Consider the following 18,297-nt stretch of genomic DNA (forward strand, 5'->3'; position numbering starts at 1 on the left):
GAAACCCAGCCTTTCGCCCACCCCATGCTGCGGCGGCCCGCGGAATGCGGCACAGCCTCAGTCCCCCCGGCTCCGCAGGGCGGTCCGGGGTGAGAGAGAGCCGGGGCAGGCGGCAGGTCTGCGGCGCGCCCTGCATATGCGGAGGACAGGGGGGTAACCACACTGTGCTCAGTTTGCTCTTCCTGGCAGCGCCCGGGCACTCCACCTCCTCGCCGGGCTGCCCGCGGGGCATCCGCGCTCCCTCCGCGGCCCGGCCCCCCCCGCCGCCGGGCTGCCGGGAGCCTCCCCAGCGCCTTCCTCTTTTCGGGCTTATGTGGCGTTTGGGTGTTTTGAAGTTGTTTGGTTTTTTCTCTCTTTCGGGGAGAGCGCGGCGGGGCTGGGCGAGGGAAAGGAAACTTTCTCCCCCCCCAGGATGCTCCGGATATTTTTGAAAGGGCGGAAGAGTGAGAAAGAGAGCTGCGTTTGTAAGGGCATCTCATGCTCTTGAGAAAGTCCCCCTGACACCTCGCTGCTGGGATTAAAGACCGGAGCTGGAGAAACTCCTCCCCTTCCCTCTGCTTCTCCCATCCTCCCCCCTCCTGCTGTCTCCCTCCTTTTCCCTCCCCCCTCCCCCCCCCCCCCCCCCCCCCCAGTTTCCTAAGGCCATTAAAAAAGAAAGGATAAAAAAAAAAAGAAAATAAAAAAAGGAAATAAGAAGCCTGGAGTAACAGTAACTGCTGCCGGTGGGACGGTGGGGAGAGGTGGAAGAGGAGCCTCCCTCTCCAGATCCATCGCCCAGCACCACGCCGGGGTGAAGGGATGGGAAGCACTGCCATGGACAAGAAGAAAGATGCCTCCAGCAGCAGCAGCAGCAGCGGCAAGAAAAGCTCCAGCCAGAAGAAACTCATGCTGCGAGTGCACATCCCCGTAAGTGGCTCCTTGCTCTTCCTCCCCTTCGGCAGCTGGCGTGCCTTGCGCGCTGTGGCATATTTTTCTCTAACATGTAGCGCAGCAAAAGGCAGGGAGAGGTGCTTCCTCCTCTAAGGTCTGAAGTTTGGGGGATGCTGGGCTGGGGGATGTCGCCCCTGCAACAGGCAAGTCCTTCGCATCTGGGGCGGGTTGGAGCACGGTTGGCTCCCCTGGTCTCTGCCTCACGCTCAGTGCTGGCAGCTCGGCGTGCAGCGGTCGTGGCACCCAGAGGACTGCGAATAACTCCGACCGCATCACTGCTCCGCTGCCCTGGGTTGGGGTTTGGTTCAGTACGTCTCATCCAGGTCACACGCAGACTCGCAATACGGTTTAGCAAACCGTCTGTTTGCCCCCAAATGCTGGTCTCAATACCCCTAGGTTTGGCTTCGGGAACTGTCCGTGCTTGGTAGCTGAAGCACTGTTTAATCTGACTCGTCCTTCTCCCAAGACTAATCCACATCTGAATTTCCCAGGGCTGAAGAACTCAGAGCGCTCTCGGGTTCGAACGCTAGCAGTCTGTTTATTGATGAAAGAACAGGGACAATTGTATTGCCACATTGGAGCAGAGTAGTGAGCCGTGCAGTCTGTTCAGGGACTGGTTTGTTTTGTGTCTTCACGCTAGAAAGACACATGCAAGAAACTATAGTCTATAGATACAGAGTAACCTCAGAGCAAAAGTTACTCTCTATTCCCAGTGAGCACTAAAAAGCTGGCTGGCTGTATCTTCAGCATTTACATGCCTTTCAAAACTTTGAGTATTGTTTTTCTTTACTATTATGACATTCTTGTTATCTATATAACTATTTAGTGTTTTATTCTCAGTCCTGGTGTGCTTTTGGTTTCAGTGCTTCAGGCAAGAAATGGCAGAGTCCCTGTATCTTTTTCTGTGCAATCTGTTTGTTTGTTTGTTTGGGGGGTGGGTGGGTGGGTTCAATCTCACTATATAAAAGTGGGAAACAGCCCTACATGTGTCTCTGCCAGGCCACCAGGGAGGAAAAAGATATTTCTGGTTCTCAGTTTTTCCTTTGTTTAAGGGAAGAATAAAAACTCAAAGCAAATTTATTAGGTGTCTTGAGTGTGTGGAATAAAATGGAGGAGAAATACATGGCTCTTTTGCAGATTTCATCTATCCCTGGAGAGGAATAGAAGCCCAGGACCCTAAGCCAAACTTCTGGAGCTCTGAGATTGCATTCAGTACTAGGGGAGAAGGGTTTATTTCTGCTAACATGGAGTTGGCTGTGCACTTGTGGCTGGAGATTTTAGGCAATAACCTTTCTGTGTTGCCAGTAGCACTTTACAACAGGAATGTAAAATACCAAGAAAATAAAATGTGCCCCACCAAAGTACCACTCATGCTGTGCACTTTATTCCTCTCTGCCCTGCCTGCTGTGTTGTCTCTGCCATCTCTTTCTCTGCCCTCTCATTCTGCCCCAAATGAGTCTAGCCAGGAGCTTTTGTGCAGTTTGATCTCCACCTCTGCTCCACAAAGCTGCTTTTTCTGCCTGCTGAAGAGCCTTAGGTAGTTTGGGAGATACTGCGGTTGCTGCAGGATTTTACAGGATCCATCTGGGGCTTTTGAAATACCTTCTAACCACCAAATAACTGACCACACCAGTACTTACAGCAATTTTCCCCATTTTACAGTTGTGAAGCTAAGGTGGAAAATGTGCCTAAGTAGCTTGTTTGCATTTAAGCATTACTGGCAGAGGAAGGCTATAGCTTGTTTCTAATTACCTCCTTAAGCCTGTAGACAGACTTTCTTCATGACCATTGCCTTAGTTCTGTCTTGAACAGAACATCATTAGTAGTGGGCAATAATTTTCACCTTCATTAATCTCTTGGCTTCTTTGCTATGCAGTTTGTCACCTGAGTAGTGGTAGTTATTCAGATGCAAGCCTGCAAATGCCTGATGTTGCACTGAAGTCAACATGAGTTTTATTATTCACCTAGTTGGAAGCCATTCAAGTTTTTCTAATGAGAGAACACCTTCAATGCCTCCTCTCCATCCCCAAAATATCATTCTGTCCATTCTGCATCATTCTAGCATTCCTGAAATGGACTGTTGGCCCCAGGATCTTTCAGGTTGTACTCGCTTTTTTGGTGGTTTTCTGTAATCTCACAGAATTAAATATGACTCTGCTATAAGAAAGAGCATTTTTCTCATTCTCCTCATTTGGCAGTGGAATCTGCATTTGAAAAGATCCATTTAGAATGTGTTCTTTTCTCTTTCATAACGTTTTCTTGACTGTTGTTTTGAAGCATCATTCCTATTATTTTAGTGGCGCCTGTCAGTGGAGCTGTAGTTGTCAAGGGAGCTTTCACCAGACTGTAATTTTTATTTTGTTCATCCTCTTCTTTGTGTTGCTGTGAGATCATGTTTATCACTGAGACATGTAATTCCTGCTCATTGAGATCTTCAAATTAGGAACAAGAGAAGGACTAACAAGGTCTGAGTAGGAGGGGAGAGAGGAGTCAAGTCTGAAAGAGGAAGCAGTGGGACTGAAAGGTACTGTTGTGATGCAGACTATCCTAAAACATACTTTTTAGTCAACGCTGACTGAAAAAGAAATGACAAAAAAAGGTGAATAATGCAAAATAGGCTGCAATTAGGTTAGCAGATTGTGGAATAATAGGCATGTCTGAAAAGAAAGTTGTATGCTTTTCTTCCCTCTCCCATGTATTTTTATTTTTTGGGGTTGCTAGTGACAGGGGAAAAAATGAATTAATCTAAGAAAGATGGGTTTGTGTCTTCAGCTCTCCAGGACATCATTTCTCAGGTACATCTTTCTCAAGCAAGTACAAGACATGATACAAGATGTCTGGAAACACTCTACTTTCACCTCCTTTCTGTGCTCAGGCTCCTTTGGCACAAGTGGCTGGTGCCCACTCCTTGCTTCTGAGAATAGTGGTAGGCCGCTATGGTCCTGCCCTTTGGGTTGCTAAGCTGCTCAGAACTTGTCATTCACTCACCAAAAGTAAAGTGGGGGCTGCTGTATTCTCTTAGCATGGCATGGAAGTGTTTGCTAAATTGCTGGACTGATTGAATAACTTTTTGGGTTTGTTCATGTGTTATTTTCTTTGTAAAAACATAGCTGACTAACAGACTAATAATTTAGATGGACTGTAACATAACTGCAGAACCTTTATAAAGTAGAGTTCATACTAACCTTCATCTTTCCCAGCAGCACATCCTGAAGTCTTGAAATTAGAGATGCCTAAATGGAAATTTCTGGTCCAAATATCTTTGAAAGCTGCAATGGATTTGAATAGAAACCTTTGCTCTCTAGATGCATTACATCTGTAATATGAAGACATTAGCATTCTAAAATTCCATTTTAAGCCATTAGAAGTTAGTGCTTGTGCATTGCTTTGAACATTTAAAAAACCCTATTCTAAAATAGGACGCAATTGTCTGCTGAGTAGGAGCTCACAGCAGTGAGATCAGGATGTTCTTTTGCCATCTTGCAAAATTGCTCTAACATTAACATTACCATTGTAATGCTGTGTTGCTGCAAAAAAAATAAAAGGAGAGATTCTGCTCTTACTTTAAATTTCATCTGGGATAATTCAGTCAGTGCCATCCAGCAAAGTTATGTTATATTTGCCTAGCACAACTGTGGGCAGAACCTGTCTCAAGAGCTTCACCATGGCAAGTGCCAAGCACCTGTGGCATCTCCCAGCAGGTGAAAATTGCAGAACCTTGGCACTTCCTTGGATTTTTCCCAAATATATCACAAGGTGACTTTTTTTTTTTTCCCCCCCAAAGACCAAAGGGATTTTTTTTTTGTTTTCACAGTAAGGACAACAGTAACATTTGCAAATGAATATGAAAACATCTTTCAGTTCAGTGAAGTGGCTGTTGCCTCTGGTGCTTCAGCCCTGACAGCAGAGTTGGTGCACTAGAAGAATGCTCTTGGAGATCATGATCCTGTCTTTCCAATATCACACAAACAAACATTTCTGCACAGTTTCTTCTATTTCTCTGTCAGCCTCTATGATTTTGAACAGACTCCTCGATGTGCAAATTTATTGTTGTTTCGAAGCCTGTCATTATGTCAAGATGCCAGGCTGAAACATCAGATGGCTTAAATATTTCTAACCCAATAGATGACAATGATGTTCTGACAGCTAGTGTTGGCTCCGGCTCTGCCCCTCCATCTTGCTTTCCACACTTGCAAAGCCATTAATGGCTACATGTGTGCATGTTCACATTAGTGAACTTCTTCTCAGTGAGGGTGACAGAACACTGGAACAGGCTGCCCAGGGAGGTTGTGGAGTCTCCTTCTCTGGAGACATTCAAAACCCGCCTGGACACATTCCTATGTAACCTTATCTAGGTGTTCCTGCTCCGGCAGGGGGATTGGACTAGATGATCTTTTGAGGTCCCTTCCAATCTCTAACATACTGTGATACTATACTGTGATACTGTGAAAACGTGAGCAGCAGACAGGAGATATCACAGAATATGTCTGTCTGGCATAGAAATTACCCCTCTGTGAGTAATGTTACCCTTGTCTGATCAACAGCCTTTAACAATTAGCCTGCTTTGAGGGCCTGATCTGGTTGCAGAGGTCTCTTGTCTGAATTTTCTACTATTGTTTGCACTGAAGACACACTGGAGAAAATGTTAATGCCTAACAAATAGGGAGAGTTATGCATGTCTTCAAAGACAAAAAGGAAAAGCAGCTTGAATGTATCTTGAATGAGTATGGGGTTTTTTTCTCCTGGAGAGGAGAACTTACATATGCACATGAATATAAGATGCCATCAATAAATATGAAATATTATTAGTGGTTTGGTGATACAGCACTATACTGCTACTGAACTATTTCTGGTACTAGCAATGAGTTGAAACAGTGATGTATATGGCATTTTCTGCTGCAGAATGATTTTTGTGTTTATTCTTTAGGTAGTTGTAGAAACTGGAATACAATGCCTCAGTTTAGTGTTTGCTTCTGTAATACTCACTCTTAAATTGCTTGCATATAGCTACATCTGAAATCTTGCAAACATGAAAGCATTATTTACATTGTAGAGAACCAAAACATGACAGTACTTCAGTGTTTGACATTGAGGATTCATAGAATGGTATATAATGTCCTTTAAATTTTCATATAATTTAGCATGACAGTAAATTATATTATGTAAGCGTGACTTAGTGGGATGCATAGCAAATGCATTGCAGTATGTGTTTCATGGTTGTCATTTATGTCACACACCATAACTGTTCAGACCTTACGGGCACTATTGCAAAGAGTGCCTGTGACTTTCTGCTCCAAAATGAAAACCTTTGTCATAAGAAGACTTAATCTATTTTTGCAATCACAGTAATATGCCTTTTTGTTTAAGCTGCTGGACAACACATACATAGATCTGGAGTTTCATTAGGAGGAAATGTGAACATTATAAGCATTATCTGCCATATTATGAAGGCTGTGTTTATTCACAACAGGCACTAGGCAATTTTCAGTCATCTTTTTGTATCCATAATGCTGTTGGAACAATGAAAAGAAGAAAATGCTCTGCAAGCTGAAGAAAGAAAGGTCATATTGCTGGCTTACAGCACTGCAAAACACAGGCTTTTCATTTCAGTTGTATACTCACTGGTGGTCTCTTAAGTGACTGAAGTTCAGATCTGGTTTGTGGAAGCTACATGCCTGTCGATTCCTTTAGAAGCGTTTGGAAACATGTTTTCCATGGAATTACAGAAATCAGTACTTGGTGAGCTAGATCATGTGTAGAATTTGAATCCAAGCATGAAGAAACATTTCAGTGAAGACAAGGTCTCCATAGAAAAGCTGTAGTTGTAAGAATTTGATGGACTTAAACAGGTGCCATTAGCATTGCCTATAGGCTGTTTAGTGGAAGAAACAAATTGTTACCTGCATGCCACTTATTTTAAATGGACTATACATGGAAATTGAGAAGGAGATCTGGAATTATGCACAGAATCCTGAAGTGTATCATAATGACTCTATTTTTGCTAGCTAGACATAAGGTCTGGCAAGTTTCCAGAGATTCAGGACTGTTCTGTACCTTTAAATGCATGTGCATTTAATATGCTTGCTATGCCTGTGTTGTCTTGCTTTTGATGATACGGTCTTTAAAAGGTTTAACTGCTAACAAGTGTTTTTACAGAATCAAGGAATAGTTGAGGTTAGAAGAGACCTCTGGAGATTGTGTAGTCCAATCCTCATGCTCATCCTGCAGTCAGCTAGAGCAGGTTCCTCAGGATTGTGTCCCATCAGATTTTTAATATGTCCAAGGATGGTGACCGCGCAACTTCATTGCTCTGAAGGAATACATCTGGGCAACTGAAAGCTCCTTGAGACTAAATATTGTTAGACACTACACAGGCACATTGAATTTAACTCCATATTTTGCTGAATCTTGTTCCAAAAACATAGTGTCCATCTGGGGAGTTAATTGGATTTGGCTATGTAGTGTAGATACTTACTTGAAAAGCATGCTTGGAGATAGGAGTTGAAACTGGAGGCACAACAGTCCCAACAAGGCTTGTGGAAGAAAGGGACAGTAAGGAAGAGATAAAGTTGCTTAGTCAGTGTTATCAAAATATGTATGGGAGTCTGCCAGCTTCTCAGTAGAACACTGCATCTTCTGCAATGTGGTTTTCATCATGCATTGTCATTCCTGTTGCATAAAATAATTAGAGGGGGATTTGCTGTTACTGAGTATTAATCATGGCTTCTGTTTTGGAAGTGTGATCTAAACTAAGAGGCATGAGGAAAGACAGTTCAGGGATAAGAGCAGTACATCATCACCTAGCTGTCTGATTCTCTATCTGCTGTATTACCTGAGGTTGGGCAGAGGAGAATTCTTGATGTGAGCTTGGCATTGCTGAATGGCTGAATCTTGAGCTTCATGAAGAATAAACTTTTGAAGTATCATCATGCCATGTTGAAACACTAAAACATCTTATGGGATGTTCTTTCCATCCATGATTTTTGAGCTAGATGTCTATGCATGCCTAAGGATGCATATGTTAGTAAAGATAAACTCTGAAGAATTTAAAGCCTTGATAGATATTATAGACTGGAGACATGTGAGAGGGAATGATTTTGTCCCTGCAGCACTGATATTCAAATAGATGCTTGGAGTTAAAGCAACTTGTCCCATGTTGTACAGGAGTGTGACAATTGGACTCAAGACGTCTCGAGACCTAGTTCACTTAACCATTAGCCCAACTTTCTTCCTATGATATTTGTCTCATAAGAATCCATGTACTAACTCAATATAAGTCAGCAGTGATGGGAAGTATTTTCCCTTTTGCTTATGAAAATATGTGTGAAGTGAAAGCATCCCAGTCTAATGCCTACAGACAGTTGCTCTGTTTCCTAAAATAACGCTGTTAGAACTCTTCTGGCAGTCTGGTCAGGAAGACCAAGGACTGAGGATATTACATAAATTAGAGGAGACTACATTAACTTCCAGCATCGTAAGTGTTGCTTCAATGAGTGTACCTCATTATCACACCCTCCATGTGGTTCATGCGGTTGTTGAAATTTGTGGAACATTAGCTGGTTTTTTTCTGAACAGCTGGTGGCACATCAGTTGTGAAGGTTTGAAATAAGGCATCTGCAGCTATCCAGCATGTAGTTATTTATAAATTCAAGCAGATGGGTTTGGGACATTCAAAACAGCACTTTACCAGCCACGTTCAACCTACAGCACCCTCTGAAGAGTTTGCAGGCATCCAGTCTCCATTCCTGCACTATGCTGACTTGTCCTTCCAGTTACTGGAGCTGGGCATTCCCCAGTACTGCTGTCAGCTAATGTATGAGAGAAGATAACAGCATGGTCTCAACATTGTTCTTCTTGGATAGTCCTTCCACTAATGGACTCATTAGTGGATCAACTCTACATTTTTATGGGAAGATGGAGAGCTTCTGCTCTCTGAAATGTTGAGCCAACATTTATTCATAAACATAAGATTTATAGCCTGAAATGAATGGAAGGTAGAAGATGTTATTCAGCTGTTCTCTTTGCCCTTTTATTTAGCTAGTTGATGTTAAAGGTAAATACTAATTAAATAGACTTCTTTTAGTTGGATGATGATTAATTATACATTTTCCTTATATTTTTTATGCTTTTGAGAATGACTGTATGTGCTCCGAGCTATGCAGAGGCAGGAGAGTACATGCCAGCATTTTTCTTTATAAAGTAATACCAGTAATTCAAAAACTGCAATTACTTCAATTCTTTTTCCTGTATTGTGTACTTGGAATTCTGGCTCCTTTCACTGTGGCAGACCTGTGGAGGCATCATCAGCTGTCATGAAAAAGTTGCTGTTAAATGAACTCTTCTGCTTTTCAGCTTTAAAATACTGAAGTCATTAAAAGAGGAAACATGCCTTACTTAACTGCGCAGTGGTGGGCTAGTCTTTGTTACTTGGTAAGACAAAAATGTTTTTATCCAGTATTCATCAGCTGTCTTGGTGGACCTCAACCAACAGTTACTAAAGCAAAGCAAGCTGCTGTTCAGCAGTTGGCTTTATTAACGGACTGTGCAGCCATCTTCCTATCCAACCACAGTGCTGAATAAAACATGTTGCCTTACAATGCCTGCCTAGTTAGCTGATGTGTTTTATTTTCATGGTGTACATTGTGAGATAAAACGAGTGAGTGGTAACTTGGTAAGCTCTAGTAACTCATTCATTTTTGATGCCTATCTGCCTATAATCTGAGATCTAAAAATCTGAGAACAACAGATGACTAAAGTTTACTTGAAATGCCATTCACAAGATTAATCCTTGAGGAAAAAAAAAGAAAGAAAACGTGCTAAGAATCCTAGTAGTTCAGAGAGATGGGATTTTCTGAAGAATTTAGGCGCATTAGGTCCCTTTGCAGTATTTGAAGATCCTACTAGTCTGCTTGCATCAGGATGTCCTTAAATACATTTGCAAATTGAGCTTTACATCTTTCAACATTTCAAGATGCCATTCTTTCCTCTCTGCTATTTACACCTGCATTAAAAAACAGAAGCTGATTTTCCTACTTTTCTATTCCCAATAACATTCCCTTGTACCTGATAGCTAAAATGGAAAAGAAAACAACCCAAACTGAAGCAAAACCCCCAAGTCAGAAGCTTGTTTTTTTGTGGAACAGAGATTGAAAGTAATACTAGGAAGTAATTTGGGAAGAGATAAATAGCAGCTGTTCTCCTGATGATAAAGACTGAAACTAATGCTATGTGTGTGCAACCTTAGAATCATAGAATAACAGCTTGGAAAGGACATTGAGGATCATCTGGTCCAATCCGTAAGTACTCGGAGTTCTGTCTCCTTTCACTGTGACAGACCTGTGGAGGCATCATCAGCTGGCATGCAAAAATTGCTGTTAGATGAACTCTTCCCATTTTCAGCTGTAAAACAGTGAAGCCAGTAAAAGAGGGAACATGCCTTACGTAACCATGTTTGACTGAGAGTGACCAAGTATTACATATGATGAAGACTTCAGAAAGTAATTCCTTTTCTGTTCCCTTCAGATTTTTACTGTAACTTCAGAGAAAATCTGCAATAATTTAAAAATTGAGAGAAATTTTTATTTATATGTTTTTTACCTCTGTAAACTTAGTATTTTGTAGTCTTGTGAACTACTGTGGGCATTCAATGTGTTTAGACTCACTGTGGATAGTTATTTCAAATTTAATTTCAAACAGAAATGTTTTAAAAGGAAAAATATATTCCACTGCCGTAATCTGCATATACTTTTTGTTAGCATGTTTGTGAAGCAGAGGTATTTGGATTTAAAGGTATTTGGAGCTCTTCGAAGTTCTGAGTCAGTATCAATATTGCTTTGAGGACTGCTGCTGGTTGAGGTCACTGGAGAGAGATGAGAGAACGCAGGGGAGCTCCTCAGGTTGTGAGAAGCTCACAGGGTAACCAACTTAGTCTTTGAAATTTCTCTACGCATATCAGCTGTAAAATAAGCTTCTAGCCTTGACTGTGTTTGGGTTGAAGTAACTGAAGAAAAGGCACACATGTAAGAGCGAAGGCTGGTCTTATCAATGGCAATGATCAGTACAGGAACTTTAATGGATGTGAATTGGAACACACAGGCTGAACATCTGGGGACATATGTTTGGGCATCACCTTCTCCTGGAGGAACGGTAAAATCTAATTACTTTGGAATTTAGTAACAAAATGGGAGGAAGTATTAAGTATACACTCTAAGGAAACATCCATTTTCAGAGAAGATACTTTTAAGAGTTCATTTCCAGAGAGCAGTAGGTACCTTTGGCTGTGTTTTATGGTCTTGAATATTCTGCGCACTTGACTAAGTTAATTTAAAAAACATGTAAGGCCACAAGTGCAGAGCCTATGTGTGTGAAGGGGAGCTGCCCTGTGTGCAGCTGTTTACTATAAACTGAATACATTCAGCGTGTGTGTACAAGTGGGTACAAGCTGGCAAATTGCTCTTGTTGCAGAGAAATGAACTGTGATGAAAAATGCACTAGATGTTTAATTACTTCAGAAAAAAAACCTAAACCCAAACAAATTATGAATATGATTCTGCCTGATGTTAAAACATCTGGATTCAGTTTCTAGCTGTACTAAGATTATTTTCAATTTCATATCCTGTGTTTTAATGTCACAAAACAAATAGAATAAAGAGCTGACTTTGTATCTTGATCTTTAGGCTGTTTTCATTTCTGGTGGGGTTGGGGCTTTTGTGGTTTACAAGACTAAGTAATTTAAAGTTCAATCACCTGTTAATCACCAATCACCAGCTTTCTTCTTCCTTGTCTCTGTCTGCTTCCCTGTACACGGCTACTGCTGCAAAAGGCCTCCAAGTCGTGTCATGTCAAATCATGCATGGTCTTCAGAGCTCACTGGGGGAGAGAAAAATCTGGGAACAATGTGAACAGGCACAGCCAGACACTTCCACTAATTGTGGATGTGGACCATAGAATACAAAAGCAGAAGGAGGGAGGGGGGAATGGAAATGTGTCTTGGTGTGGAAACGACTGTGTAAAAACAAATACGCCTGGGCTTGCTCTTTGGGTATGTACATGTTGCACAGGAGAACTCCCACAACAGGAATCCTCTGCTTTAGTCTGCCCCTGCCCGATAATTTTTAGAAGGTTTCTTTTGTAATTTATTTACCTCTAGAAGACGTCTTGGCTATTTGGGGATGTGGACTTCATCAACCAAGAATTGTAACAGGTAGTGGCAATTTACTGCTGAGCTAGCTTGAAATTGCCTAATAATTTTTGGTTCTATTTATTTTCCTGCCTAAATATTGGGAATGGGAAATTTAAATGAATTAATTATTAGTGTAACATGCTAGTAGCAGATTCAAATATATTCTGCTGAGTTAAATATCTAAGTGACTCCCATACTGTGTCCTCTAACCAAAAGCAGGCTGAAGTGCTTTGCAGATCAATTATACAGAATAAATAAATTAGAATAAAATGACACATTTGGAGGTTTTTATTCGTAATGAAAACCAGATTTTCCTCTCAAGAACTGTTGTGCTGAAATATCTACACTGCATTTTGCTTAAACTCTGAAAAAAACAGGTAAAGACTGTGATGAAGGGATGACCATTTGGTAGGATAAACCTGAAAATGAAACATCTGTCTTATAAGATGGGAGCTGTATGAAATTATGAGCAACTGAAAATGAAATTAGTAAAGTTAGTGAGATTCGTAAAGTAAAATCAGTAGATTTATACTTTGTTACACAGTGGAACTTTAGCTACAGAGGGAAGCTATCAGTCCATGCTGAGATTTGTCATCCCCTGACAATGAAAAGACTCTGTACATCAAGCAAACAGAAAATGCAAGTGATACGCGGGGCACTTGCATGTTCATCTATGCCTGAAAGATTATCATATTTACACTGAAGACATGATATTTCTGAAGTGAAATGCAACAACTGCAACTAGTAATCAGCATGATGGAACACAATTGGAAAACAGTCCAAATGCTTACTTTATCCATTTACTAAATGAATCGCAAATGTCTAACTCAACCTATTATTATTATTAACACAAACTATCATGCAGGCAAGAGGAAAGAGAATAGCCATCAGAAACACCAATTTGTTGATTATATAATGGACCTATTGTTAGTAACTTGATTATGCCAATGCAATCGCTTTTCCTCCAAGACAGACACTTGTTCCTACCAGGGCCAATTGATCTTGAAAAACAGTCTGATTATGCCAGAGTGTGTTTTAAATGGGAAATGATATCAGAGTTAAGGAAGATGGAAAACTATTTACCAGTAGAAATATGATTAGTGATAGCATTGCAGAAAGATAGGATGGTTTACCCAAGGACTTAGATTTATACCTTTTCAGTTAAAATTATGTAAATTCAGTGTTGTGAAAGTTATCGCAAGGCCAGCCCTGAAGACTGATTGTGGCTCAGAGCACAAATCAAGTTCATGATACAAAATTCCTCACAGCAGGATTGGCCTTCCAGCAATTACCATTGAAGATATTTGCCATTGTAGTGTGGAAATCCAGCTTCCTGGCACTGGGCTGGGAACTTTGTATCACAACAATCTCCTAAACTTCTTTGCTGACTGATTGATTTTGAGCATGTTGCCAAAAGATCTTAGTTTCTCAGTCTTCTTCCCAATCTTCCAGTCTTCACATTGGATTTTTCTTTATTATGTGTTCCTACTTTTGTAATCCTATGATTTATGAAAGCCAGTAAAATCATATTCCTTTAGCAATATTCTCTCAGAAAAAAACACTAGCTGCTAGCTCTAGACATGGTTTCTAAACCTCTTCACAGTCACAAAATACAAGGACCACAAAAATCACTCTCACAGAGTTCCATGTTGGGTCTTTATGGAAAGGAATTTTAGTTTTGTGTACATCCCTGAGACATGGGCAAACTTTAGCAATGAATATTATCAGAAATTTTGGTGACTTTGCTCAAGGGTGGGATATTTGATGCTAACAGGAGTCACAGGGCTCCTGCTGTTTTATGGAGGATACCCACAATTAGTATTTGAGGGGATTTAAGGAATATTGTTCTGGCTTAAATGACTTTTTCAGTGCAGAGCAGGGAGCAGCTGAAGTTGCTGGAAGATTTCCAGCTGTATGAACAGCTCATCACTAGATATGCTGGGTGTGATTCTGGTGTTACTTGCGTTAGTGGAAATATGTTCCTTGTCATCACTGAAGCTGCTGTTCTCTGTAGGTTTGGACCTGGAGGGACTATGTCTGCATGACATGAAAATGTCAAGATTTCATTATCTCTCTCCGCAGGTTAGAGGGGCAGGAGAAGGAACCACATAAAGCTTGTGAGTGTATGAAGTATAAATGAGCAAAGTGTAGTGTACTGGTAAACACTCATCAATGGATACCAAAAGATCAGTATTTTTATTTTCAATTTTGCAATAATTCAATTTACAAATATCTAAGCTTCTGGTGGACATTCTGCTGAGAGCTTTCTCTCCTTGCAGACAACTTTTATAGCACTGCTTACTACAAATCTTACTACACTGAACTGAAGTGTGCGAAGTGCCTGATAAAAGAGATCTGCGATGGAGATGGGAGAGTGAAAGCAGGGTAGAGTGGTAATATACGGCTATGCTATGATTCATCCTCTCTGCTATTCTGAGTGTGCTATAGCTGTAATTCTGTAGCTGTGGTTTCGTCCAGTGGTCTAAACAGGGAGGCAGGTAAGAGGTTGAACTGGCTGTGAGCCAGAAAACCTGAAATATCTCTGTGAGTACTGGCAAGGTGCCCAGATTGGAATTAATATGTTCAGCCTTTCTCTTTCACATCCGCCTTGTAAAGGCAAAATACAAAAAGACCAAACAGAATTCTGACAGACCATATTTTGTTTAAATAGAGGTCTGGTAACTATACGAGATCAAGAGACAGTTGTAAGTCTAAGAAGTCCTGTACTTTATATGGATTTATAGCAGTCATTTGCAGAAAATATGCCTTTGTGCACAGGCTGAGGATTTGTAAATTCAAACTGTTTTATTTATGTTTGCATAACATATGAGGTCTTATATGTGTAGTACATATACTTGGTTAGATTTTTTTTGTTAGAATCATCATGGTGATTTAGTTAATGTTGGTTTCTGAGCGTCATGCCAGAGCTTATCACAACCTATTTAATAGAAAAAAATCCTTCTTTTATCTGTCCCAGTTTGCACACAGGACAGTTCAGAGGAAAGCTTGACTTTTCCGAGAAGCTTCCAGAAGTTCCAAGAAATGTTCATTTCCATATGGAAATTAATTAAATAGACCTTAAGAAGTTCATGTTTTCCTTTCCAGGGCACTCCGTTATTCAGGCTCTTCAGCACTGCTGTCCATGGGGCTGAGTCTGTGTTATTTTACAGAACTGTTCGGAACAGGATCTGTGTTACCAATGGAGGGACAAGACTTACACCCGATGGCTGGAGCTGGAGTCCTTGGTCTAGCACATTGGCTGGGCTGCACACGAGGTTATAACTTTGGGGAGGAATTTAATTACATGTTCTAGCAATAGCCATAACATTTTCTTGCTCTTGACTTTTTACTGTTGGGAAATTCCATGAAAAGCGTCTGCGACTGGTGTAACATACTTGTATATTTTATGTATAACTTCAAAGCAGAGCGGGTACGAGTGTTCATCTCAGTTAAGTCTCTTCCAAGTATATATATTCATTCAGCTGACTATAGTAATTCAGTCAAACATAAACTCAGCTATTGCTAGTAATTCATTAACAGATTCATCTAAAACTTTGTCCAAAGCTTTAGTTTCTTGAATCAGGTTGTGAATGTCTCATTTCCTCATCAGTCCAAAAATACACAGTCAATTTGGTGGTTAAAGGCAAGTCTAGCCAGACTGCAGGCGACAGTACAACCTCCTAACCACAAGCTTGCTTTATATTGGATCCAGCTGTGCTTCTCTTTCCATGTGTCAGGGCTGTAAAGGAAGAGAATATCCTTGAAGTCTGAAACATGGAAGTCTTGGCCCTAACAACCTGATGGCTTTGTTCTTGATCTTGAAAGGAGCATGTAGCCCAGACCAAACACTGACCTTCTGGCAGTTAGTTACTTGGCTGGGTACAGAGTATGAGGAGTAAACTCTGGAACTGATGCAACTCTTGTCATATGGAAAGCTCTGAAATGCTTCTAAAGTTATGTTTTGCCATATATGACTGATGCATAGATAGATCTGTAACAGAGATCACTAGGTGTTTCACCTGTGCTTAGCAGCACTAGGAAAATTTATGCAGGAATTAAAGAAAGTTACTTCATCTGGAATAGCTGACAGGGAGGTTTTTGCCAAAAAATTGCAATGTGTGGAATAAAATTTGGAGTCAAAATTCATTTTCTGAAGGAAAGTGTGAGATCTTGAATGGACACAAGTGGTTTACTTCTCTGCGTCTAGAAAAAAACATGGTTTTGTTCATTCCATGTAAACTCATGCCTTTGTAGCACTTTGCCTGCCTGCACTGGCCATGGTTGTGAACCAAGTAATATCAATGCCCTCGTTACTCTGAATCCAAAATGTAAAATATCACAAATCATCAGACTGTTAATTCTCAGCTACATGCAAGATTCTCATATTCCCCAGTCTCACCTTGTTATTCATATGCTATTCAGTTTATCCTCTGTAGCTCATAGGTCTTATCAGACGAGTACCCTCTGATATCAACCTTCTGTGCACTCAGGTTTTCACTTACACCTTAAGCACAAGGAGACCTGCTTTATTTAAACTTACCAAAGAAGTGGACTCTTGGAGGACATCCAGGGTTTTATTGCTGGGGTATTTGATCCATGTATTTGTTTTAAAACTCTCCTCAAAAGCAAGCCTGGTGAGTCAATGTAATAACCCTAATGCACTGCCCTTCTCCACCTCCTTCCTTCTGCAAATTTCAGAATGTTTAGGAGACATGGTTAATAATACCTACGTATACCCTGGAATATCTGGAATGTTTTCATTTTCCTAGTGCTGCTAAGCACAGGTGAAACACCTACTGATCTCTGTTACAGATCTATCTACCTTGAGAGATGGAAGTATCATTATTTTTGATTTAAAGCTTGGAAAGCAAAAATATAAGGAGTAACTTACCCAAGTCTATAGCAAGCTGGAAAGTAGAGCTCAAAGGCTGTCTAGTCTCATACATAAGCTTAAAACCCCATTGTGCTCAAAGCCAGACTGTTCTAGGTAACTCAATACTGCAGATGTCTTGGCACACTCTATTCCTGATTCTGCGCTGACTCTGTATGGAGCTTTTCATATATAAGATCAACTATAATGAGGCTGCCTTTGGTCTCAGGAGTTTACTTGTGATGAGGTCTGTTGCCAGACTTTGGCATCAATATATTTACTACCTTCACTTGTGGATGGAATCAGTTCGATGCAATTGAGACAGCATCAGATAGTACCATGAGCCTATGGCTCCCCATAAAACATCCCTTCTCTGCCATTCATTGTTGTTAAGGCTGATGGAAATAAGCCAGTGTTAAATAAGGGATGAGAAAGTATAGGCTTGCCTTAAACTGAGTACAGCTGTTCTTTTGTTACTCCAGTTGTATGCAAGGGCAAGCAGTGTTTTGGCATGCTCTTGGCTCCATGAAAGCACTGCTGAGGGAACAACGGAAGTTACTCCCACTATTTTAAAAGGCAGGTCACCAGACTCCCAAAGTTACAGCAGCTGATCCCTCTGGAGAGCCAGCTGTTCCCTGAACCCTGGGGAGAGCTAAGGAAGAGCATGTGCTGCAAAGGACACCCTTGCCGTGGGAACTGTGGTTTGAACCTGGAAAGCTGGTGACGGATCAGTTAAGCATTCTCCCAGTAAGCGTCTGGTTTTTCTAGATGTGATAAAAGTAGTCTTCCAGGTGACTGAGACAGGTGAAAATAGGGACCATGGTGATCAAAAATGCTTGAAATACCAATTCTGTATAATTCTATACTCCCTTTCCCATCCATTTCAGGAAGTTTGGTAGAGGCTTTTTTGGTTTGTTTTTTTCTTTCTCTGTCTTGTTTTACTTGAAATTTCACTTTTAAAGCTTTTCCTTCCTCTTTCCGAACTTCTGTTTTCAACCTATTTAGAAGAAATTTCTTTCGGAAAAGGTGTTTGCTTGCTTGTTTTTCCAGGCTATTCAGTAGGTTACAGAGATAGCTTCTACTTGTTGGTTAGTTTACATAGGTAGAATCATCTTGATTCCTCTTTGGAGTTATTACACAGCTCTTCATCAAATCTCAAGGCATTTGAGACTCTTGTACAAGTAAATGATACATTTTTATGAGTTGTATCTCACATTTATCATGTATCTATGTATATGGGTGTGCGTTCATACACCCATATTTCCTTGGGTATTTTTTGCATGTAATCCTTGCAACACATCTTGTGTAAGGTTTT

At 40.9% G+C, this 18,297-nt stretch overlaps 1 protein-coding gene across 3 annotated transcripts in view; it reads left to right on the top strand.

Moving 5' to 3' along the window:
• Positions 1–798: 798 nt before the first annotated feature.
• The window catches only part of PRKAG2 (protein kinase AMP-activated non-catalytic subunit gamma 2), a gene marked incomplete at its 5' end in the record, with an annotated part of 225,434 nt that continues 207,935 nt past the window's right edge, over positions 799–18,297 (top strand). For all 3 annotated transcript variants that reach the window (XM_080611091.1, XM_080611092.1, XM_080611093.1), the window contains one exon: positions 799–906. In XM_080611091.1, coding sequence (XP_080467217.1) covers positions 799–906 — 108 coding nt within the window. The remainder of the gene's footprint in view (positions 907–18,297) is intronic.

Source organism: Psittacula echo (genome assembly GCF_963264785.1).
Source record: "Psittacula echo genome assembly, chromosome: 2".
Classification (NCBI taxonomy): Eukaryota; Metazoa; Chordata; class Aves; order Psittaciformes; family Psittacidae; genus Psittacula; species Psittacula echo.